General features: G+C 40.1%; 1 protein-coding gene across 1 annotated transcript in view; it reads right to left on the bottom strand.

Moving 5' to 3' along the window:
• The window catches only part of LOC117251814 (collagen and calcium-binding EGF domain-containing protein 1-like), a 46,661-nt gene extending 35,968 nt beyond the window's left edge, over positions 1-10,693 (bottom strand). Inside the window, exons 1-2 of the mRNA XM_033618375.2 lie at positions 10,121-10,693; positions 6,556-6,636 (exon numbers count right to left, since the gene is read on the bottom strand). Of these exons, the coding sequence (XP_033474266.1) occupies positions 6,556-6,636; positions 10,121-10,233 (194 nt within the window). The 5' untranslated portion in view covers positions 10,234-10,693. The remainder of the gene's footprint in view (positions 1-6,555; positions 6,637-10,120) is intronic.
• Positions 10,694-24,480: the final 13,787 nt, after the last annotated feature.

The following is a 24,480-nucleotide window of genomic DNA, read 5'->3' on the forward strand; positions in this document are numbered from 1 at the left end:
ATTTGACCCATGTGTGAATGCCAATTGTAACCTTTCCTATTACACACAAAAGCCAGATGTTAGTGGTGTTAGTGGGTTTTTTGTGCAGTGGGAAAGGGGCTTAAGTCAGTATGTTTTCCCTTCTGGGGGCCATGATCGAACCAATAGGTTGACTACAAATTAGAATGCAAATTTCAGCATTTTATTTCTTGCAATAAAATCACGTTCAATTTAAAATTTGCAATTCTGACACCAAATCACTGTGGGAACTTCTGTTTAGCGGAGCTTGTTGGGGTGATACACAGTCTGGGATTAAATATTTTCCCGGGAGAACCACTTTATTTGCAGAGAAGTTGGATTATTCTGGTTCAATTGTGGTTTGTTCTGCCTTGGCTTATAACAATGATTCTGAACTGAGTTGCTTTATGTGGAAAAAACTACTCATTTGTTGCATTACTATTAAAGAGATTGGGTAAGATTAAAACTATAGCAGCGATTCAGTGATTAGTTATTTTGCGTTAATTGCTGGAAGGATTGAAAGAGTTTTTAAACCATACAGTTACACAGACAGAAAAAGCTTTCATCCACATCCAACCACAAAACACAGGAAAAAAAACAACTTGGAGAGAACAATACTTGACATATGTATATCATTTAAAAGGCTGGAAATCACAAGAATACACTCGTCCAAACTGCAGTTTGGCAACAGAAAGGGGAAAGGGAATGCAGCTACAGTATATCTGATGTGGACACAATCCACATATGAGACGCATGTGAATACCAGTTGTAAAGAGCCCTTCCTGCCTTCAACAGTAAGCACGCAAAAACATGTTCACAGAGGCAAACCCTGCATGAGTAGTATAATGAGTCAAGACGGGAAGTGATTGTGGTTAAAATCTTATTACAGCTGGTATTATGTCTCTGACCAGTGGCGCTCTCTCACACCAAAAGCATTAATAGATCATAAGCAAGTAACGACAAGTAGCTACAACAAAGAGCCCTAATGTCTAGTGATGCTGGTGAAGATGCTGGCAGGTCACACACAGCTGTATCTGTGTACTGTGTGTGTATAAAGTGAGTGAGCGAGCACTGTTTCTATAACAGATGAATGGTGATTTTTAAAGCAAAAACGTGTGAAACGAGCCAACAGTGTAATGATATCAGAGACCCCCGCAAAGAAGCTTCAGAGCCAACAATTCACCCAAAATGACCAAAGCTTGTGTGACTCAGCCTTGAGAAATTCCTGGAGAGAAAGTCAAGAAACACTGATTGTACGCATTCCTTTTTTTCTAACCCTGAGTTTTTCTCTCTCAAATTCAGTTGCACTGTTTTCATCCAACCACACACTCTGCACTTAGTTGTACTGTAGGAATGTATTTATGGAGGAAATCGATAAAGAGAGACTATGGACACATGATCCTGATTCAATAACTCTCCTCACTTGGTTAGAAGCTCTCACTGAAGACAAGAGCAAGAAATACACTTGAAAAATGTGAGGAAAGAGGAATGGAGGAAACTGATGCAGTATTGCTACATGTGCTCTGAGACGTCATCGTCTCTGAAGCTTTATCTGAAGTTATGCCAGTTTCTTAAGATGGGTGTATACCTGGATCAGTATCTTGTCTTCTTGTATTTCCACAGATCATATGCTGTAGTGCCCAAACATTTGGGGCTCACAGTCATCAGACATGGAAATCATTTTAGGGCTGCAACCTTGTTTTCATCGTGGATTCATTTGCTCATAATTGTTTTACTTAATTGATTAATTTTTGTTTGATAAAGTAATAAAAAGGGCCAATCATAATTTTCTAAAGCCAATGGGTACATTTTTTAGATTATATGTTTTGTATGACCATCAGTCTAAAACCAAAAGATATTCACTTCACTAGCATCAGGCAGATAATGATAAGCAGCCAAGACAAACACAATGTGGATATTTACTGACATTGTCTCATTGTAATCGCAGGCCCCCGAATTGAACAAAACAAAATTGTATTTTCGCAGCATTTGTCAGCAATATCATATCATATATCATTGACTAAATAGTCAATATACTCCCTTAGTTTAGAGGATTTTTTTTTTACCATGAAATGTCCACATAAAACTTCCTCATGTGACTTTTAAACTAAAAACTTAGACTTGAGTTAGCTTGGGAGCGGTACAGCACTTATCACTTGAGATACCGCTAATCTCAGTGAGTACTGCTGTTTGGTGACTCGTCCAGGTGATGTAAATAATACTTTTCAGTTCCTGCCGTTTCTCATTTCTGTTTCTCCAACAATAGAGCAACACAAAACTATAATGATCCCACTGGAAGAAATGGGTCATTGTAACCATGGGTTTTGGGGAGGCTCATCTTCTCACGCCTATCAAAACCAAACATCACTGTACAGCGGGACTAAGAAAGTTTGTTTTTTTTCCTGATGTTTTAATTACAGTAAGTAAAGTTGATGATATTACACCACTGTGCTTTGAAATCATGTTTTCAGGGAGCTCATGTGAGGAGCCAAGCTCCCCCTGGCTCTCACACACTGATTGTAACAATAAAAGAAGCATAAAGTATGGTAGCAATAAAAATCAATCATGTCTCCATGATTTTTATCATCATCCCTTACTTAAACCGAGTAAGAGCCTGAGCTCACATACTGTAGCGTGATATTGTGGGTGTTATCTGCTGCAGTAATGAGCCGTGCAGGGTACTTAAACCAGAACAACATGCCAATCAAGTGGAAGGATGGTTTACAGTTTAGTGGAGCCCATCAATCCTGTCAGAGTTTGACTCCACAGCTGAGAGTATTTAGAGAGACGGGGTTCAGAAAGCAGCAGAAAATTAACTCTCATCAGCATAAACCTGCTGTAACTGCCAGCACAGACAATACAGAGACAATCCATACAGAGTCATACATAAACATGCAAGCTCACACACACTCACATCACTCAGAATCTGGGTACGAACCATGTATATTTGGCTTGGCACGGCCGAAATCTGACCTCCAGCAAAGACAGAATAAGAACGCGAAATGGCCAGAACAATAGAAATGTAGAAATCGAGCTGATTCACCCTCATCGCTGTGAAAACCACACTGGAGGAGGAGGACATCTGTGGCCGGGCTTTGTTTAGATGGTGAGAGCAGTGAGGGTTTACTTCTGCATAAGACCACAAAACCCTCTGAGACAGAGGCATTTAGATTTTAGCTTATCCACAGCACACACACATGGTGCAGCAGAAGAGGTCGACAGTGAAACTGACAGGAGCAACGAAGTGCGAGAAGTAGAGTCAGAGTCACAGTGCACTGACAAACAGGTTGGGCAAATTTCATAAAGGCTGTTTTTATTGGGATACATAAATCAGCATAAGAAATCGCTTCCTTAAACATCAAAGGATCATTTTCATAAAAGGTCATGCCTTATGTAAACTGCTATCATAATTTAAGTACTATAAGTACCATAATTTGCCTCTCTGTTTTTATAGCAACTAAACCCACTTTCTTTGGGAAGGTGTGAATTTTTCCGAATGGTTGGCATGTCAGCTTCAATCAAAACTCAAGAAATATCACCGATTCCCAGATCATTTAAATATGAGAGAGGTGTGCCAGGTGAAGAAATAAGAGAAGAAAACCAGAAATGGTTGGAAAATGTCCAGCCTGTCTGAACACAGCAGAGCTGTGGGTAGAGCTTAGACTGTTAGACTGACCAGGACTGGGTCAAATACAGTTTAAAAACGTCAATTGTCCAATCATAGCTGAGAAACTGTAACTAGGCACGGCAGGCATGTCAAGCTTGGGATTTCCCCATGTGTAGTCTGGTCTTACTCCCAGAGCGCTACAGTATGCTGCTTAGGCAGTGCTCCCAAGGTCAATATGCTACAGCGACGCAGGGGGTACCCTTAAGTGTCTGTATGAGATGAACATGGCTTTCAACCAGCTCCGATGTAAACCTGTTTGCCTCATTATTAGATGTAAAGAGCAACAGACGTAATATAAAAAGCCAGAAAATCTTCTTACTACGTAATACAAAAAGCCAGAAAATCTTCTTAAGGTTGTGCTCATATTCCATGTGAAAAGAGAAGTCACTGTTGAGTTATTTTGTCACGTCAGTCGTTCGTCACATTAGTAGTTAGTCATATCAACCACGATCTTTTCCTAACCCTAATCAAATAGTTTTGTTGCCTGAACCTAACTTTCATACTCAAGGGAGTCAACTGATGTGACTTATGTCAACCATGATCTGTTCCTAACCCTAATCAAATAGTTTTGTTGCCTGAACCTAACTTTCATACTCAAGGGAGTCAACTGATGTGACTTATGTCAACCATGATCTGTTCCTAACCCTAGCCAATTGGTTTTGTATCCCAAAGCTAACTGCCGACCCCTTCAGGACTTCCCACTGACCTCAACCCCCTGCGTCAAGATTCAAACATCAAAATATAACGAGTAGGGATGGTCACATTGAAGAATAAAATGCAATTGAGCATGTTCAACTAACTACCTTAGCAGTGACCAACTGGTACTTACAAGGCCAAGGAGCTTATCATTAACTAACAACATTATTTTGAGGAGTTATGAGTTACATTAAAAAAGGCCCCATTCACGACAAACACATACACTGTTTAGTTTTTACCCCACTGCAGACGCAGATGACCTCAGAGTTCATGCTAATGTTAGCTTCTTGGTGAGCAAGTGTCTTCACCATCAGATTTTTAAGCACATCATCATGTATTTAGCCATCAAGTGCATATATGATATCATATATGCTGGAGACAGTATTTTCAGACTCATTGTTAGCTACACCAGGTAAGACCTTACATCAACAGTTGTCATTTCAGCAGGTAAAATCTATCTACGACAAGAAATGAGAGGCCCAAGTCTCTGTGGTCTCAGACCTGCAGTGCTACCTCTTCCTAAGTGGATGTGATCAGGAAAGCAAGCATGTGAACATCAGATTGTTTCCCAATGACGAGGAAACCTGTTTTTAGTCTGTCTAAAAAGATGGAAATATGTGCAGGCTGCTTCATCAGCTCTGTCTGGAAAACATACTGCTCCCATTGAAAGTAAAATTGAAGGTAATATTTATGTAGACTACAGACACAATGGATCAATCTGGTCGCCCCTGAAGTTATTTGCAAAATCAATTTGATCCAGGTCCACACTGAACTGCCTTGAGAATCATGGCAAGGAAAATACAACCTCATCTAATCCACCTCCTCCAGCACCACACATCTCTTGTAGAGCCAGAAATTAAACAAGACGCAGAGCCTGTTACAGCCTAACCTTGACAATAAACAGATCAGATGGTCTGGCCTCACACCAGACCTGGTGCCTCATTTATTAAAGGATCTTCTTACGCCAACAACCAAATCCAAGCCAAAGTTTGGCTTCAGAAGAAAGTTATCTAAATGTCAAAGTGAGCGATTTACATTGATTTTTCTCCTGTTGTGTATGATGTATGATGAGCTTACAACTTGCCACAGCGTCTACATTGTATTGATTTATTTCCTTCCACCTATGTTTCAAGATGCTCATATGATATGATATCAAAGGATATTTTCATAAATTAGACGCCTGGAGACTGTACAGTACTCTATGTAATAGAGAAAAAAGAGCAAGAAAGGAATAATATTTCAGATCTCTCAAAATTGCCCCATATTCTTTTTTTTATATCATCCTTGTTGTACTTGCCCTCTTCTTAATTCTAAAAAATACACTGATGATTCAATTATAAAAACCTAATCTGATGTTGTTAATCACTAAGGGAGTCTTTCCACTGCATGGAAACAGCGCATCACTAATCAAGTCCTCCTCTGCCAGACTACTTCTACTTTTTAGGTTATAATGCAGGCCTAACTCCCTGAGGGGGGATGCCTTCCCTAAATGTTTTAGCTCTGGACCCAAGCTGAGTGAGTTCAAGTTCAAATTCTGTTTTACTGTCACAGAGCCAGGCTGGTGGAAGTCCGTTCAGTGCACAGGAAAGCTGCAGTACAAGGGAAGGAATAACAATGTTGTTCAAAACTGACATTAGTCACTTCCGCTTTCCAAAAAAGTAACACTAACAAACTACAACATGGAGTTAGAATATATTATGGCAGGGCATCTGTGTTTATTAAATACAATAAGGAATATAAGGTTAGTAAAAGAAAATCCTCATCTTGAATTTTTGAAGGGTTGCGGCTGTTGGTTGACAAATCCTGACACTTTATTTAAAAACCTGCATTTTCAGTTCAAGATCATCACTCGTTCTCTGACTGATGATCTCCAGGAAATAATTATTTTCCACTCCCATGAGCATATATAGTTTCCAACAGGGGGATATACTGTGTGGAGCTCTGGAAATGACACTGCTGGGTAGTTTAGTGGTTACAAAAAGCATTTCATAGCCCCAGAAATTTTCTGGTTCAATCCTTCCAACAGACATCAGCAGCCACTTGTTCTGTCAAAGTGTCCTTGAGCAAATCACTGTTCTGGGAAAGACAGCAAGCTGAATACCAAAACAAATGTATAGTGTATAGTAACTTCCTGCTGTTACACTCAGTGGCTCAGGCTTATTGGGCCCAGTGGAAACTGAAGCTGGGAGTCTTACCTGAAACAAATGCTGTTCTTCCCCCCAGCTCTGACACAGGGATACTCCACAGTCAAGATCTTATCTTCTGGACACTCTGTTCTGAGAAAAGAAAGATGCATGGAAGCAAATGTGATTGAATGGCATTTTATGTGCTATACATACACATGAAAATGACATGCAACAAAGGTCCAGGTCTTGATGTAAACAAGGGATGTTGTGGTTCATGGCTGGTGCCTGAAACCCCTCAGCCACCAGGGCCCTTTAAACACTTACACCTGGTAGCTGTCTAGTACCCTGGAAATCCAGAGTTCTCGTGAGAGCACAATTTGAATTTGCTCAGCAAGTCACTCTGGCAATCAGTAATGATGCTCATTACCTATGCCCATGAAACCAAGCTGCACCAATCACATCGGTGTATCTGATATAGGCGGGCCAGAGGCGAGCTAAACAGATGATGACAGCGCTGCGATGATGAAGTCCGGAATCAGTCAGTAAATATTGCAAGATGGCTATGGATGAACACCAGTTGTTTGAAACGGCTTTGGTCGCTACAGTGAACGAGTTAGACTTGGCTTTTTCTCTAAAAGAGGAACTGAAGATGGCACTCGAGTCTTTCATTTGCAAGAAGGACATTTTAACTGTTTTGCTGACCGGAGACGGCAAGAGTCTAATCTACTTGTTAGCTCTGCTGGTAGCTAAGCGTATACGTCACCCTGTGTATTGTTCTGATTGGTCGTAGTGTTATCCAGTTGTGTGCAGTGATATTTACAAATGCATGCTTGGTACCGCCCCTCGAGTTGGACCATTTTCATTAGTCATGGCCAGACCCTAAATCCTTCTAGATTTGGGTCTGGACTTCCAGGCTAGCTGTCCAGAGCATTAAGGGGTTCAAGCTCAGCAGTACTTTGACATGAATTGCCACATTATGCAGTGTTAAACATACATGGCATCATGAAAAAACTGATAGTGCCAGAAAATTAATAAGTTAACCAAAAATATAATTAGCAGAACAATCGATAATGAAAACAATCACCAGTGTCAGCCTTAAACACATAAACATTTTACATAAGGGCTTCTTCAATTTTGTGATAAAGATACACTGAGCGGGACATTTTACAAAATTTTGTTAAAAATTCCAGTGCTCTCTGCTCGACAACCTATGCAATGGAGACACTATACTAAATAACCTCAAATGGGCAAAATTGAACTAACAAATCTTTTTAAATGACTCTTCTTAGTGTGCAGTATCTAACAAGTTAGCCTGTCGATCGACCAAGCGCTTGTCAATCCTTGACTTTTCCCATTTGCTGTTAGTGTGGGGTACTGCTCACACTGCTAAGCTGAGTGAGTGAGGACCAATTAAATCAGACTCCAGCCCAGACCTCCAGCTGCCAAGGCCATGGTGCATTCACATGCTCCTCAGATGCTCGTTCTTCTGACTTCAGTGTGTTCATGAGTTTTAAGTTGTAAGGTGGAAACAACATGGACGTTACAAAGAAGATGTGCTATGTTTTACTGCTCAGAGCGTTCAAACAACACTTTGATAATGAAGTGCAAAGGAAACAGATCAGGTGAGCCATGACTGATTTCTCACATTATTCCAACACCACATGAATGCACCACAAGACTGGAGGTAACCGAGACATCTATTACTTGCCCCTTAAAGAACGACTGATCGTTGGTCAGCGACATTTCTGTGACATCGTATTGAGCTTATAAACTCATAGAGGATGACTGGTAATGCACTAAAGAATCAAAGCATCACTAGCTGTTGAACGTGCATGTACTATAATGGAGTGTCCTGAAGACGCTGACATCCTGTTTTGCAAGATGTATCAAAACTCAAAGGTTTCGAACGATTTGCATGTATTAACTCGAAGGAACCAATACTGTCAAAAGTATCTGTTCGCCCATTGCTTAACATACCCATGGCATTTATGTACTGTGTTACTTATCAGCCGACATACTGTAAATCATCATTGTGCATGAACGCGCTAAAAGAACACGTTCATTGAACATACTCATATTTTTGGCGAACGGTGAACTGAACACATCGGCACTCAGCATACCGACACAACACCGGCATGGCTAGTGCTAAAGGCACTTCTGACAATATGCCTACCAGTACCGTGACAGCCAGTTCATTTGGATGTTTGAAGGACTTTTATGAACAAATCAGCACAGATTCTAACAGCCACATCAGCAACAAATTTGAAACAGCACACTGAGTTGAAGCATTTGACTCATCTTGGGAAATATCTGAGTGAATGATGATCAAAATATATTTTATTTAAAAAAAAATGGAAGACATGAATACAAACTTAGGGACTGTGAACTTACCTCAAAATTCAAATTGTGAATTATGAATGGGAACTAGTTCTTTTTAATCAGTGTGAACTGAATTTTGAGTTAACTCATTAAATGTGAACATGCACTACACTTCTGTAGCCGTTATGCCGACACTGATATATCTATGTTAGGCTAAAACTGGCTGATATATTGACCTGGCTCATTTACTGGTCTAGCTCTTAGCTCTGTCATGAAAATTATTAGATAGCCTATACATTGTGAAATTCAGGATGCCAACAAAGCTAACAACACTTTTATTAATGTACATTACATTGCTGGGGCAATGTCAATATTACAGTCATACAGTAGCCTATACTTGGTCTCAGTTAAAAATTTAAGAACTCCAGTTTGATTACAGTATGAGGTCCATCAATCACAGCAGTTAATGTGAGTTTATACTGAACCTTTAAAGCATAAATCTAAGGTTTTACGATCCTGTGTCATTTTAAATATTGTGGCCAGATTGTGGGCTGCATACATAAAAAAAAATCTGTTGTCATTTAGTGGGGTTTAACCTGCTGCTCAGCGGTTTGCTTCGGTGGTTTCCTCTCCTCAGAATATTGGGTGCATGTGCTCCACTCACATCCCCTCCTCACCTCCTGACCTACTGTGTCCGGGCACCTTAATAGCATCTGTCATGTTTTGTCTGAACACAAGTAACATTTGGCTCTCTGCACCGCGACCGATTCCAACCATTTGGAGTTTCCCTTTGACTTTTTGCATTTCCTTGAAAATCACATTAGATTAGACGCGCTACAGCGGTTCATCCCAGGGTCTCCTCTGTGACAGGCTGCTTTCACAGTATGTCGCAAAGAGCAGAAACCAATAAACCACACTAAACTCTATTATGACTTTTGCCACTGTGTGATAATCTGACAGGGAAGTGCTTGTTTTAAGGATTAAATTAAAAGCTGAAACAAACTAGTAATGCGAGTGAAGTAGCCTAGATGCCACTAAAACGTTTACAGAGCTTTAATCTCTGGTATCTAACCACATCAGTAAACTGTTATTCAGACGCTGTGGTTCAAACTGAAAACAAATTACTGCTGTTTCTAAAAAGTTTTGTTGAGGCTTTTTGTGGAGTTTTTTGTGATGATAAAAACCCGACATTTGTAAACCACTACATGCCTGATTAAACTTATTATGGATGAGGTTGACATGGCTTCACCAGCCGTTCATTCACAAAAAAATCAAGATATTTTTAGGATCATCTAATCAAGTCCACGAGTCTTACCTCGAGGTGTCCACTGCAAGCGTCGTCCTGATAGAGCTGGCACCAGATTCCCACAGAAAAACAACACAGATAGCGCCAAATGGTAAAAGAGTCGCACCATAAAGTTGACCCATGTCCCCTCTGCGCTCCGGGACAGATGATTCGTTCAAGGGAAAACGCCTTCACATCAGTAAAAACGCCAGGATATTCATTTGTCAGTGACCCGCGCCGGTTGTGGTGTCAAAATATCAGAAATCCTTATGTCAAGTATCCCACAGAGGTGACGCACATGGAGACTGTGCGATTGTAAGTGCTGCGCGGTGCGTCCGGAGACCCGTCCCAACTTTACGCACTGAGGCAGAGACCCCTTGGAGAGCTACTGAAGGGTTTACAGTCCAGTGTGTTCTCACTAATCCCTGTGGATTTACATTCCTGCCTTTAAAGAAGAGACTGAGCATACACCGGCACTGCCCATTGGTGGTGATGACGTATAGTAGGATGATAACACTAGTAATAATGATCATAGTTAAATGGTGCCCTCAATCTCAAAATTATCTCCAGTCTTATGAGAGTCAACACATTTCAAAACTGAGTTTCACCACATCACAGTGAGCTGAGAGGAAATCCAGGCGTTAGGGGGCGCTATTGGAGGCTGTGACGTGCAATTGGGGTTCATTTCTAATAGAAAAAATAAATAAACAAATAAGATAAAAGATAAATTAAAATCAAAATTGCAAACGAAAGGAAAAACATAGAACGAGTCAAGAAAGTCCAATAAGAACAAAATAAGAGAGTATAAAACTGGCCAAAAATTTAATTAAAAAGCAGCAAACCGATGCATTACAGCTTTGATTTAAAAATGATAAATGTTGAGAGGCGTACCAGATCTTCTGCAAGTTCCAAATATGTGCAGCAGAGCAGCTAAAAGTAGTTTGACCATGTTTGGATTTCATTTTTGGGGAAAAACCTGACCAGTGCCAACCTCCGAGATTTAGTGTGTGGATGCAGTAGCAGAAGATCCAACATGTATTTCGGCCCCAAACCATTTAGTCATTTATAAAGGAGCGGTAATTTGTCATCGTTTCTTTGACAGACTGGAGTTTAGTGCAGAGATTTGACAATTGGTACGATGTGGTCTTTGTTAGGACTCCAGCTGAATGAGCTGCAGCTGTCTGAGAGCTATTGGTAGAAAGACCAGAGAAAAGCTCATTACAAGTATTCCAGAAATAAAGGCATGACTCCTCTAAATCTTATTCAAACATGAACTACGACAGCTGTTTAAATGTAGATCCAAATCCATTATGATTCAGTGACAGAGTTTAGATGAGCACCAAATTCCAGTCTTTCCTGTTTGGCACCAACATTTTGTTTTCACTTTTTTTTTTCATATTTAATGTAAGCACTGTTGCCACACCAACTGTTGATTTGGTCAGTGCATTTAAGGTAATCTATGAGACAGTACTTGCTTTAAGATACACATGTGTAAATGTGAGTGTCATCAACATAATTATGATATGAAAATGAATTGTTCTAGTAGCCACAGACCCACAGTGCAATTTATTTATGAAGGCTCTGTTGCACCCCATATTTGAGAAAGACTAGAACACTTTGTCTCTGATCTTTGCAAGAGCTAAAAAAAAAAAAAAAAAAAAAAAGAGTGGGCTGCTGTCCTAACAATAACAAATACATATGTTGCGTGAGATGAGACGGATGAGTTTGCTTTTGGAAGCACAACATCCAAGATATGTCAATGTTAGGAAAAACTGAAGGTTTGGAAATCCCAGGTTCACCGAAGAGGTGCTCAATGTGTTTTCAAAGTCACAGTAAATCAAACCGCAGAAGATTTCCTGTATGTTGCTCACATGATCTGCTATTTTTCATACAAAAAATGTCCTTTTTATAAAGATAAGTATGCACATTCTCTGTGATTCTGACAGCACTTCTCATTGAAGTTACTGTTTGATGAGTGCATTCAGTGTTTGTAATGTTTCCATGATTGTATTTTCTGTTTTGACAGTTTTTATTGCTGCATTATGTAAAGACCTGCAAAAATGCAAGCGTTGAAATAAACAAGATAAATCTTATCCGAACACACTCATCTTTCATGTCTGGTTTGGAAAATAGGCTAAAGGTAAAGGGAAGGAGGACTGAAAAATAGAAGAGGAAAGGGATTTTTATTTTTATTTTTTTTTAAAAAGAAAGAAAAACACTTCCACGTAGAGGTCAGTTTTCTTTGCATAATAATTACCCACTCATTGTTTGTGCTGTTTTAATCATAGTCGCAATCACAGCCTCATTACTTGAGCTGTAAGTTTAGCATACTTTTGGCTTTAAATGTTGGACTGCACATACTGCTATCTGATTAACCCAGCACATATGTACCATACTATATATGCTCACATTATTATGATTAATTGCAGTATACACATTAACAGCTACAACCAGGGACATTAATGAACTTGTACGAGCCCTGTTGACTGTACATGTTAGTTTCTTTTTATTGGTGCTGAAAAGAATATTCTTCATTTCTTTCACAGGTCTTTCATATTACTGTGAAATGAATATGTCTTTACTGGCAAGCTATGAAGACGCTGTGTCTTCATTCGTCTGCTTGATATATGGTTAATATGAAATAACATTAATACAAATTAGAGCCTACCCTGAATGAGTAATTGAATGAAACCAGAGCCAAATTTTACAGTATTGCTCAAACTTATCCTACTTTATGCCATTTTTAAAAATCTTATATGATGTCATTAGCACACTACACAGCAGAGGTGAGACAAAGTCATTGGTTTGTAAGTCACAGTAAGTCTCAAGTCTTCACACTCAAGTCCCAAGTCAAGACAAGCAAGTCCCATGTCCTTTGAGTTTCAAGTCCGAAAGCAGTCATAACGCATTATTCCACAAGTGTAATGAAATTTGACAACAGAGTAACAATATACTTAATTTACAAAATCATGAATGATTATTTAAATTTGCATTAATTTGTTAAAACAAGTTTGTTAAAGACTTCTGCAGCTGTTAATTACCCCACTAAACATGTTAATATTAGCCTCAACTTACCATTCTTTGTGCAACTTCAAATGTCTAACAAAACTGGAAGTTGTTGCATCTTCATCTGTAATTTTTGACCTGCACGTTTTGTTGTACAACTTATATTTTTTGTATGCGAACAAAATAATCTTTGGTGTTACTTTTTCCAACTGGTGCTCAGAAAAGTAACATTAGTTCTTTGTGGTTCTCTCCTGCAATGTGACTGGATGTTGCTGCATTGGATCTGGGAAATTAAGTGTGACCTTGCTGGGAATAAATAGTGTTAGCTGATGGAGGAAATGAAGGGAAATTTGTGGAGATTTGTGGGTCCCTTTTTAAATATCATAGTTGTACATTTCTTGGTTTCGGGGAAGGTATCAAGTATTTTTAAGTCAAAGGGCTCAAGTCCAAGTGAAATCATGAGTCACTGGTGTTAAAGGCTAAGTTGATTTACAGGTCTTAGTTTGATTTTGGCAAGTCAAGTCTAAAGACATCAAATTTGAGACTTGAATCTGACTCAAGTCCAAGTCATGTGACTCGAGTCCACACCTCTGCTATACATTACTGAATACACTTAGAGTTTTGTAGGGATGTATGTGCCACTAAAATTCATTACAGGATATTTTTACAGGTTCAGTAGATAGAAAAGATGTCATCATTTCACATTGTGTATCACACACACACCATAAGTTCCTATAGGAATAAAACCACTTTGCTGTCCCCGAACATGATATTTTATTCAGGGTGACTTGGTTGCCAGTTGCATGACTTGATTTTGTGATGATTCCTCTGAAGAAATAAAGAGTTATTCCATTGTTGTGAGATCAGATCTGACCAATAGTCACCTCAGTGGAAAGCACGGCACAGTGGTCAGTGAATGGTCAGGCGATGTTAGGTAACTCTGTACTCAGTGGTCTGTTATGCCGTCTATTCCCCTCGGTGCATGGGGTTCTTGGCCACCGTTCAATAGAAACAGCTGGTTTTATTCACCTCAAATGAATCATGTTAGAAATACACATGCGCTCACTTACACACATACTGTATACATGCATGCACACGGTAACTTGGTCTAGCACATCAAATTAAACTGCAGTCTCCTTTGGCTCCGTTCCCTCTAGAATCAAATGAATTCATAAAATATATAAAGCAACATCATAAAAAGAACCGCAGCAAAAGGCAGCTGTTGAAATGGCAGTCTCTGCTTCATTATTACGACCACACAGGCCACAGTTTCTCTTGTTCCCACGAAGGAGAGTCTCCTTTCTCGGTTTACTTTGGTTGTGGTTTTTATTTGGTGTTTGTCTATCTGCTTATAAGCAGGCTGTAAGAAATGTGTTTTTCATTGAGGGCTGGGGCCACATCATGACCAACTTCTTGTCATTCATGGATAAAACTGCCCAATTGTGCAACACATAAAAGCCAAGATGTTTATCCTTAACTTCACAACAGAGAGGGAATTTTAAATGTGTGGCATAAAATTGGCACAATTTTGTTGCTCATCGCCTTTGGCCACTGTGTTTATAGTGAATTTACCACTGATTGCTTATTGCTTAAAATTGATCAATGAGTGATTCTGGTTTCATGCACACCAATCAAGTAATTGCAAAGTTCTCAGTACTTTAGGACATGTACTGTTTGTACTGATCTGATTCAGGCATTTGTACACAAAAGTTACTGGAAACTGAGCAGAAAATGTTATTCTGATTGGGACTTTAATTAGGATGTGACCGTTCAGATGAAGCAATTGTCTAGACCATTGATTCCCAACTGGTCCAGCTTTCCTGGTCCAGATTTCTCCTTAGTCATTAGTTCAATACATTCAGCGTCACACTTGCGTTTAGCCATGTTGTTGAGCTTGTTTTCTGTCTCTGACAAGTAGCTGTCTGATAGTCACTCATTCTACAGCAGGAAACGGCACTTCAAAATAAAAGCCCTGAGCTAAAAATTCACTGTACTTAAAAATAAAGTCTTTTTTTTAAAAAAAAAAAAAAAAAAAACTTGACATGTTTGCAAGTCACTTGCAGTCCATTCAGAATAGACCCACAACCCACTTTTGGACTGCCACCCACCAATTGGGAACCACTGGTCTAGACCATTCTGCCTAACATATACTTTCTTTACACAATTTTGCGGTGAGAATATAGTGAAGACCCACTGAGTGCAGCACAAGCTTCAGCCCTATTCATTTTCTATAGGACATGAGTGAAGTGTTTTACAATGCATTGTTCTGCATTGAATTCAAGGCAACACAGGATTGACCTACCATCCATCCATTTTCGTAACCGCTTATCCTCTTGAGGGTCGCGGGGGGGGGCTGGAGCCTATATCAGCTGACATTGGGCGAGAGGCGGCGTACACCCTGGACAGGTCGCCAGACTATCGCAGGGTTAACACATAGAGACAGACAAACATTCACACTCACATTCACACCAACGGACAATTTAGAGTTATCAATTAACCTGCATGTCTTTGGACTGTGGGAGGAAGCCGGAGTACCCGGAGAAAACCCACGCTGACACAGAGAGAACATGCATACTCTGTACAGAAGGGCTCCCTCCTGGGCAGGACTGACCAGTGGTGTGAAATAAAGAAAAATTTGATGAGGGTGAAATTTGCTCAGCAACTCCTCAACATCAGTACTATAGTTTCTGGGATCCAGTGGCGCCCCCAGAAATTTTGCACTGGAGTGGCCAGATGAGGCAACTCAATTTCCGGAATTTGTCAGTGTGGCTAGTTGAAAACTGCCAGTAGCCTATAGAGTATATAGTTAAAGAATTTCATACTGACATACTCACCTAAAGGCAAAATCCACCAAATTTAGTTCAGACCACTTTCTCCCACCTCCTGTGTAAGAATGCATTAAACACCAATTTTTCTACCAACAGACACTTAACCAGAACCGTCTTCATTAGAGCCTGATAGTCCTGGGGAAATGCACTGAAAGAAAGGCATTTGTCAGTTCAATGCTATTGTTGCATTTTTGTTATATAAGCTCAGACTTTGAACTGCGTCCATCACAGGAACGAGTTTTCAGCAACAACACACTCCATACACACCGTCAACAGGACTCAAATTACGTCAGGAGTACCAGACAGTTCTAGTACTTCAAGGGTTGTCTCCACTCTTATTGTTGCCCTACATTAGGGGCACAGGCCTTGATGATACTATCTGTGTTGAGTCAGCGGTAAACATAAGTGTTGATAGAGGCCTCGTCTCTGAAGTCTCTTTTTTCAGGCAAGTTCATGCAAGTGGAGGTTCAGCATGTGAACATGTGACATGGTACAATCCTGGGAGGTAGAAGTTACAAACTCCCTCTGTGTAAAACATGTTGTTGTTGATGTTGCTGCTGTTGTTGTATCTTGGTGGAGAAGCCAAGTTTATGGCTCCACTCTTTCTTAATAGAAACAAGTCACATGTTGAAGAGACATCAAAGCTCCTTCATCATTAAGATTACTGACCCACACAAGTATGTCAGTGGATGACGTACTGCTGGTTTTGGTGCAAGTTTAGATCATCAAGCAGGGCACTGCCCCAAAGAAATGAAGCTGCAATCTCTCATCTTAAGGACATGATGAATACTTTTCTCCCACTGAATGACTTTTACTTATATGAAACTCAGAAAGTATTCTCCTCACCAGGAGCATGTTGAGTAGTCTGTTTTTAAATACTGCAGTCTTCAACCTTTGACTCTGATAAGCTTGAAATAATATGCCTTTCTCCTTTTTAAAAATTGGTTTTGTTCTCTCTTTACTTTTGACACGACTCTTAAATGCTTTCCCAAACAAACATCACTTCTTTCAATTTTCTGCTGTCAGTCACTTTAAGAACTGGTGTCTCCTTTCATAAAGTATTTTAAAAAGTCTTACTCACAGCAGACATTACACAATATTAAGAGATATGATACTACATGCACATTTGTAATTTAGCCTTTAGTAATATTTAATCCAGTGAAGCACCTGCACATCAGAGACACATTTGTAATCTTACACGCCAAGTAAAAACCAAAGATCAAAATTAGAAAATAACTGTGACTAATTTCATTTCCTCAAATTGAATTTTGTCCTAAACGTCTGTCATGATGGACTGAACAAGTAACATTTTTCAGTCTCTATTCATGTTGGCAAAATATTAAAATCTCCCTTGCCTAATAACAAGTATCATGAACTCATGTCACAGTGCTGCAGGGAGATAACTTATTTTTAAGTGTACTCAGAGGACAAATAGATCTCTGTATCCTCTCTCCATCCGTGTGATTTATTCATAATTAATAGTCTTTCACTGCCACTAGCAACACTCCCTGTGAAAGCTGCTTGTCAATAAAATACTGACAGTGAGACGTATGAAGCAAACCTGGCCAAGGTTTTCATGTCTTCCATTTGGACGTGTTGCTGCAATTCTGTTTTTATTGTAGTTCTGTTGCTTGGAACCTGAGGGAGTTTCAGAAATATGAGCACGGCATGCCTGTCCTATCATAGTAAACACCTGACTGTTCACGCCAAATAACACAGAAGCGATCCATCAGTGTCAGAACTCATCATGTGAAAGGAAACCTCTTTTGTAATACATTGCACAACTCAAAATGTGTTGGTGTCAGTTTATGTTTAGCAGAGACAAAAGTTAATAAATTGACATTTGGCTGACCTTTGGACAAATGCTTTGGCTTGGTTTTTTGTTTCTTTCCATCATCATCTCTGACTGTTTGTTGGGTTTATTACGACAGACAGCAATGGATTTAGCAGAGCCTGTTCTCTAGCAACCACAGACTATTCTTTTTAAATGTCTTCATTGGGTCTCTTTGTTGCATTTCGGCAAGAGTTGTGGTCAAGGTGTCGTGTAGTGAAGTCTTTATTCTCACACTAACATGAACCTGGGGGCCTTTGCTCCACAGAGACAAGGTATGAACTTGTAAAAACACAGCAGCATCACCTCTTATTGTTTCATGAAATACAAACTGGAAAAAGCAGATTTCTTTCCTGCTTATAAAAAGCTCTAGAGATGTGGCACAGCCAATGGAAAGCTATTTTTTTGGTTTACTTTAAAAGCTTTTGTCCTGCCACCTTCCAACTGCTGTTCAGCATCTGACTTTCAGCTTGAGAACCAGGTCTCTTTTGGAAAATGTTATTTTTAATACTTTTTCACTGCAGGTTCATGTGTTGAATAAAAGCACAATACATGTTCAGTATGAATCATTTACGTATATTTCCTAGAACTGTCAAACTACTCCAATCTTTCAGTTTCCCATTTGTCTGCAGTACATCAAGCACTGTGAATCATAAAATCCTGTCTGCTGCCTTTCATCTACAGAGAGCATCATTATTGTGAGATGTGTATGCACACACAGGGTAGAAAACAGACCTGAGTGACTGAGAGCCTATGGGGAGATCAACATGAAAGTTGTTTTTGTGCCTTGAAAGTGTACGAATAGTAGAAGTGATGAGTAGAAAATGGAAATCTTCTCTTCTCAGAGTGCACAATTACAGTACTGTATGCATCTATTCATCTGGACAGAGACCTGGATTTTTATGGATAGTTTGCACAAGAAAAGACAAGCTAACAACAAGCTACTGCATGTTTATGGCTGCTTAATGAACACTGCAAACATTTATCAGGCCTCTTATCAATGCTTTGGATTAGTTTCAGTGTGCATGTCAGCCACAGCTAATAGAAGTGGCAGACTTTGGCCTTGAATGGAAAATGCATCAAGTTGTCGTATTTCAGAGGGAAAATATCACAAACAGGTATGTCTCTTTTCATGATCCTATGTGACCAGTGTTGGGATTACTGAATACATGCCTTAATGTGTAATTTGTAATGTATTCCATTAGATTACTCAAATATGTAACATATTCTAAAACCTTTGGGTTACCTGTGGAATACTTCAGAATCATCTGTTTGACTTTATTTGTCTTGGTATTTTATTTCCATTCCAAAAACACATTCCTGCAAGTGTCCTGGCTGTGCATCCTCTCTGCCATTGTCATGTGGCAGGTGCACTGCACACATGTTTTTTTAACAAACTGTTTATGGACAATGCGTGCCTTGTATGAGTTTTACCCTGTGTCCTAACAGCAAGCGAGCAGCACTCTCTGTCCACACTGAATCTGTTAAATATGCACCTCTGTTACATCATGTCAACAAACCATGTAGGTTACCAATCAGCTGTGTGCCTGACTGGAGATGTAACCAATTAAATGATGTGCTAGTACTTGCTGTCTTTCTATGATTGTACTTTTAAACAGAAAACACGTGTTTTATATTGCATAATTACTGGAAATGACATACAATATAACCAACAGCAAGTAGGCTGTCTTTAGTGATGGTCATTTACCAGAAACATTCAGCTCTTTGGTGATCTTCCTCCAGCCAGCTGCCACTTAAGATTTCTGTTGTAAAATGAGGAGATGTTGTGTAGATAACTCTTGTTTTCAACTTCATGAATCAGCCATTCCCAATCCTCTTCTAAAGCAAACAACAGGAATAAATAAAACAGGGCGACCGATAAAAGTTTAGCTCAAAACCACAGTGCTGTGTTGCTTCCAATAGAAAACCATGTTATCAAGCTGATGCTCACTAGCATCACATTTAGTGTTAGAGCACCTAAATCAAGAACAAATAGAGTAATACCCTCAAGTAATCTATGTTCAAAGACAGTAACAGTATTCAGAGTACCACCAATTTCAACCATAACCCGACACAGTTACTCATATTTTGTATTTTAAATAGAGTAACACCCTTGAATTCCATTCGTCCCCAACCCTGTGTGTGGCTCATGGACAAGCACCCCAAGCAGTCAGGGGCTGTCTTGTGCCTTGCTCAGGTGTACCTCTACAGCTACCTGTCCATGCTCCATATTTGGTCCAGAAAGGGACTTGAGCCTAACCTGGAAATCCAGATACACCGCCCCCAGCAAATTCTAATTTGCACTGCACAGGGATCTGGCCCCGACGAGCAGAGCCCGGTGAATTGCCATCGGACCAATCAGATCAGTCTATCTGACAGAGGCGGGCTCTGGGCGGGCGTAACATGATGAAGACAGTGCTGCGCCGTAGGGGTTGAAAAGTAAACAGCCAAGATGGCAGCTGCCGAAGGACCACGTCCATTCAGTTTAGCTTTGGAAGAAACGCTAAGCCAACTACACTTATCTTTTTCCTTGAGAGAGGAACAGAAGACTGCCCTAGAAGCCTTCGCTTCCGGGAAGGAAGTTTTTGCCGTCGGCAAACAAATGGGGCTTAGTGGAATGCAAACGTCACCTTGTTTTTTGCTCTGATTAGCTATCATGCTATCCAGTTGCGTGTGGCGGCATTTAATATGCTTCAGTTAGTGCCGCCCCTTGGGTAGGAAGGGTGTATCAGTGAGGGCCAGACTCAGAATCTTTCTAGATTTGAGTCTGGATTTCCAGGCTAACTTGAGCCAGTGACCCATGCCCCCTATATGAATTGAGCTACTTACTTACTTATCAAATCCTGTACTGACAGTTTCTTATGAATAAAACTTTGATGGTAAACAGCAGGAAGTTTACACCTGCCCTGAAAAATAGGGCTTCTGTCTTCTTAACTCGTGTAGCAGGCAAACAGTGGGAATTTCATGCTAACGATACTTTTTTTATGCTAACGTTACTTGTGGACAAGGGGCTTCAGTGCTTTTAACCTGGGTTGCCTGTTAACTTTTTGGGACACGTGTGTCACTGCCTGCAAGAGCTAACTTTTTGTAGTCTTGGTTAACATCAACTGTGCTGCTGTTTCTCACTGGCATAATGTTTCATAGTACTACAGTTGGCACATGTTTATCAGCATGTGGCGGGAAAAAAAAGTAATTTTACTGTTTTCCAGCAAGTTTCTGAATTTCTAGATGCTGACATTTCTGTATACTGTACATGATATACTTGGAACATCTTTTTACCCTCCAGCTTAGCACACTTCTACTGGTGTTTGTATATCCAATGAAGTAATGGTGAAGATAAATTGCCATTGTCAAAAGCTGGTTTCAGGCTAAAGTTTTGTTTGCAGGTCACACCAGTCCTCCTGTGTGAGTTCACACTGCCATGTGGCCCCCTTTGAATTCAGTCTTAGTCCTACTGTACCTGCACAAGCGTCTATGATTTATAGTTTGCAGGAGGCTTTGAAAGGGAGAGTTTCTTTTGCTCTCACAGGTGCACCCAGCAGTTAGCAGCTGAAAACACAGACGCTCAAAAGCAAGTCCGGCTTTGACATGACTCAGACCTCAACACATGTCGCCCCGTGCAGCACTGCAGCCCTGTGCTGAAGCTGTGTCAACTGTGATGGATTTGGCTCTGCTCGGCGGATGATGACGTGATTAAGTAGCCTACATAAGGAGGAAGAATAACAATAAGACGGTTTGGGGACAAATTACGCAAGAAAGATCAGATTAAAAGCCTGAGCATTGTGTTATCGCAGGTGAGATGTTACCAGATATCAGGCTGCGATGTAATGGTGAACAGAAATGTTGCAGTGTTGTTAGGCCTATATGCTGAATCAATTCAGTTCAAAGTATAATATTTAATGCTCTCAATGTGTGTTTTTTATGTTTGCTTTTCACTGAAATATCTGTTGCTGTAAAGGAAGTAATTACAGAAGTTTGTAGAGCATAAATACAAGCTTAGCTTTGCATGTAGACTTAAAACTGGGTGAAGCTAACCTGGTTCTGTCCAAAGGTAATACAGTCTGAATATCGGCACCTACTCATCTCAGTAGATGTTATATCACATACAAAATCCTGACTCTAATTATGATAGGTTGTGGTGCAAGAGGGGTAATGTGCTAGCCTGGAAATCCAGACTCAAATCTAGAAAGATTCTGAGTCTGGCCCTCACCAATACACCCTTCCTACCCAAGGGACGGCACTAACTGAGGCATATTAAATGCCGCCGCACGCAATTGGATAGCACGATAGCTAATCAGAGCAAAAAACAAGGTGACGTATGCATTGCACTAAGCCCCATTGGTTTGCCGACCAGTGGGGCTAACTGATATGTTATGCTTTTGCTGTATCCCGTTGGCAAAATGGCAAAAATGTCCTTCCTCGAAGCGAAGGCTTCTAGGGCAGTCTTCTGTTCCTCTCTCAAGGAAAAAGATAAGTGTAGTTAGCTTAGCGTTTCTTCCAAAGCTAAATTGAATGGACGCGGTCCTTCGGCAGCTGCCATCTTGGCTGTTTACTTTTAGACTCTTATGGCGCATCGCTGTCGTCATCATGTTACGCCCGCCCATGCAGGGCCTGCCTCTGTCAGATAGACTGGTCTGATTGGTCTGATGGCGATTCACCGGGCTCTGCCAGAGCAAATTCGAATTTGCTAGGGGCGGGGCATCTGGATTTCCAGGTTAGTAATGTGTGAAACTATGTCTCAGACTGGTGTAGTGATACCTTGGACTTCAGTTGTTGTCATGTTGCTGCCAGTTATACATCGTAATTATTGAAATTTAGAGGTGCTGGAAGACATATTTTGTTACTTCAGACAGAGACTTGCTTCCACACTTTATGCTAAGCTAAGCTAAGCATCTGCTGGCTTTAGCTTTATATCCAGCATACACAGACAAAGAGAGGTATCAAGCGTCTCATCAAACTCTCGGCAAGAAAGTAATTTATTTAAAATGTATTTAATTAATTAACTGCTTTAACCACGAAGTCCCATTGAGATTGAAAATCTCTTTTACAAGAGAGACCTGGCTAAGGTAGCAGCCAACCAAAACAATTTTAAAATGCAACAAATACAACATGTAATACAAAAACCCACAATAAAACAACAAGTATTCAAACATAGTAGCCCCTCAAGAAAAAAAGCACGTCTCAATCACCACATTCTTTATAATGCCCTTAGATTCATCAATGGATAAAAGTGTTAATAATTTTACATATTTTTGAAGATTGTTCCATGTCTATGGTGCATAATAGGAGAATACAGTTTTCCCCAGATCTATTAAAACCTGGGGTACATTAAAAAGCAACCACTTGGAGGAGCGTAGCCGGTAACTACCAATATGGCTTCATTGATCAAGATACACCAGTACTGTTGTCTGTCTGTGTGTAAATACCGTAAGAGAATTTCCCCAAATGTTGAACTATTCCCTTAAAAAATGTATATACCTGCAGAAACTCAGTCCTTAGTAATGCAGTATTTTAGGTTCACATATCAGTGGTATGTTTCAAGGGTTTGAGGACAAACCTGCAGTGCAGAGGTCTAATCTCCCAGATCCTCCCATGGGGACATTTGATGATTTTTTAATGTGCTCTGGTGCCTTATTTACATTTAAGGTACACAAAATAATCACTGAAATATTGAATTAAAACACACATTAAATGTGTACCTCAAAAAGTGACTACTTTCCAGATTATTTGTGATATTAAAATATTAGTAGTTGTTAGTAATTAGTATTAACATTGGGTAGAAACAGCACACACTGCTATCATTAAAGATTTACTGACTACTGCCACAATGTTTTAAAAGATATGCACTGTGGATTAGATACACCAAAGCAATGGGACATCAAAGTCAGACAGCAAGGAACTAAAAGATTACAACTTAAATTTACTGAGAGAAATGCAAAAGATGGTTACCAGGAAACTTCAAGTTGTAGATAAAACTTTGAGTTATTGAGTTAAACCACCTGCTGCAAATGTTGCAATAGCAAAAACACTCACTAATGATTTACTTACCGTTAGTTCGTCTTTTGAAATTGGGAGGGAGTTTATCTTTTTCTTTCTAAAGATAATCCTGTCCCATGTGTGACCTCCATCAGTCATGCCAGTGGTACTTACTGTAATGGTTTATGCTGGCTTAGTGGGAGGGTGTATTTTGATAACCGAAAAGCTGTGTAAAGCGATTCAGGTGGGTCGACCCTCAACTACATCGTAATCAGTCAGGCCAGAGGGGGATCCCTCTGCAGTAGCACCGTGACCCGGCCAGGCGGAGAGAACTCACACTTTGTGTATGTTCAGTGATCGGTTTAATGGGGTAGAAACGGTGTCTGGAATGCCTCCCAACACAGCCGTGACCTCCTTGGACGGGAGGGATTACAAGCTGTGGGAGAGGACGGACGTTCTTTTTTCAAACAGATCCTGTGGTCAGACCTGCAGATCAGCAACAGCACACAGCCACAAAGGAAAAAGATCTGGACTTTTAGGTGCTGCCCTTGACAGTTTTTCTGCACATTTAGATTTACAAGGTTTACACGGCCTGACTCTAGTCTGACTGGGAGCGACACTAGCATGTATTTCTTTGCATGGATCTCTATAATGTAGTCTACCTTCACAGGAAAGGTTAAATATTTGATCCTATAGCACCGCAGGACATTCATAAATCCATAACCAAATGTAACATGTACGATTGTATT

The sequence above is a fragment of the Epinephelus lanceolatus genome, chromosome 2 (assembly GCF_041903045.1).
Source record: "Epinephelus lanceolatus isolate andai-2023 chromosome 2, ASM4190304v1, whole genome shotgun sequence".
In the NCBI taxonomy this organism is placed as follows: Eukaryota; Metazoa; Chordata; class Actinopteri; order Perciformes; family Serranidae; genus Epinephelus; species Epinephelus lanceolatus.